The sequence below is a fragment of the Nestor notabilis genome, unplaced genomic scaffold (genome assembly GCF_000696875.1).
Source record: "Nestor notabilis isolate BGI_N333 unplaced genomic scaffold, ASM69687v1 scaffold24475, whole genome shotgun sequence".
Lineage (NCBI taxonomy): Eukaryota > Metazoa > Chordata > Aves > Psittaciformes > Psittacidae > Nestor > Nestor notabilis.
The window spans coordinates 13,538-15,284 of record NW_009930242.1 but is presented as its reverse complement, the minus strand read 5'-3'; the positions used below and the strand labels follow the sequence as shown (position 1 = coordinate 15,284).

Here is a 1,747-nt window from a genome sequence, read left to right as displayed (position 1 = left end):
CTTTAAGGTCCCTCCAACCCATTCATTAACTCCTGTCTAAAGGTACTGGGGCCATTGGCTGTGAGACCTTTCAGGTGATGTACAAGTGAAACCAAGCTCAGAGAAAACTCCAGGCTCCAGGAATTGTTTTGGGATCACACATCCCAGGTACTCCAGGGTCATCCCTCGCTGGCTGCAGGGCCTTTGGGCTTTGTGTGCTCTGCAGAGCTGCTGGCCCCTGGCAGGGCATCAGGAGGAGACCAGGCTCTATTGGGACCAGCCAGCAGCAGACTGGTGGCCTTAAACAGCAGGGTTGCCTCTTGCTTTTGTTCTGGGCTCTCTTCTGCTCCAGACTCACTGTCTGGAGCTCCTGAGCAGTAACGAGCATTCTACACAGGGTAACAGAGAACATTCAGCCACACTTAAACCCAGAGAAAGCTGAATCAGCTTGAGTCTCTCCCACTGAGGTGCACAGAGGGGTCACTGCTGGGTATGGGGAGGTTGAGGCAGAGGAGCTGCTGAGGACTCGCTGTGTGAGCTGAGCTACAAGCAGCCTGTCCCACTGGATGTGGACCTGCTGCCTCAGCAGGGTCTGGCCCAAGGTTTGGCACTAGGAAGTGTTTAACCTTTAGACACCCGGTCTTACAGCAGCCAGACTCCACCAGTGGATGTTGTGAGCCAGGGAAAGCCTGTGAAAAGCTCCATCTCAATGCCCGTTGCAGGGATCTGTGTTACAAGGGCTGTTTCCTCCCTCTCGTTTCCAACCTTGTTGAAGATGATGTTAAAGCAACGTTCACTTGGGTCACATTTGGGATGTTCTCCCTTCCGGGAGCTGCTGCTTCCTGCCTGAGCTCAAGGGGAATTCTGCACCAGCCCATGACGGGCCTCAGCTCCTTCCCTGTGGTTTGTGCAGCAGCGAGCTGGGGAATTCTGGTCACTTCAAGCTCTTCTGAAGACAAAGTGAAAGGATGATGAGGGGGAAAAAGGTTTTCCCACTAAAGCGCAGCAAAGTGCTGGGAGCGTGTTCTGGGATGGGTTCAAGGCTGGGGTGTGGGAAGCGGGGATTAGTCCTGGTTCTACTGGGTAGAGAAGCAAATGCATACTAAAAGCTAGGTAGAACCTGCTTTTTGGACCACCAACACCCAGGTCCTAGCTAGTCCTCTAGGGCCGAGCAGGTCCTCTGTGTTAGTGCAAAGGGAACACAGAGCCATAGAATGTAGGGAACATAGAGGCAAAGGGAACACGGGAGTTTCTCTTGCCAACCATGTGGAAGCCAAGGAAAACTCCCTTCTTTGCAGGGCCTTTGCTGTTCTGTAGGGCCATGAGAGGCAGTTTGTCCATCCTGAGTAACGGGTGGCTTTGTGCCCTCTGCAGACATGGAGCCCATGGCTGCCAGCACGTCACTTCCCGACCCTGCCGCCGAGTTCGACAGGAATGTGCCCCGGATCTGTGGTGTCTGTGGGGACAAAGCCACCGGCTTCCACTTCAACGCCATGACCTGTGAGGGCTGCAAGGGCTTCTTCAGGTGAGCCAGGGGCTCTGGGCACGAGGGACCTCGCTCCATCACCGGCAGGCGCTGAGGATGTGCTCCCTGGAGGGATCCCTCCATCCCTACAAGCCTGGGCTGCGGACAGACCTGTGTTTGCACAGAGCTCACATGCCTCCTGGCATGATGATGGAGAAGTCACAAACTCCTTGGGGCTGTGGGGCTCGATGGGGGTTTGCACATAGAGGTCTTGCAGCCTGGTCTCGAATGGGGCAGCTTTGA

At 55.2% G+C, this 1,747-nt stretch overlaps 1 protein-coding gene across 1 annotated transcript in view; it reads left to right on the top strand.

The window, feature by feature from the left end:
- The window catches only part of VDR (vitamin D (1,25- dihydroxyvitamin D3) receptor), a gene marked incomplete at its 3' end in the record, with an annotated part of 15,770 nt that overhangs the window by 530 nt on the left and 13,493 nt on the right, over positions 1 to 1,747 (top strand). The window contains exon 2 of the mRNA XM_010015318.1: positions 1,354 to 1,504. Coding sequence (XP_010013620.1) covers positions 1,354 to 1,504 — 151 coding nt within the window. The remainder of the gene's footprint in view (positions 1 to 1,353; positions 1,505 to 1,747) is intronic.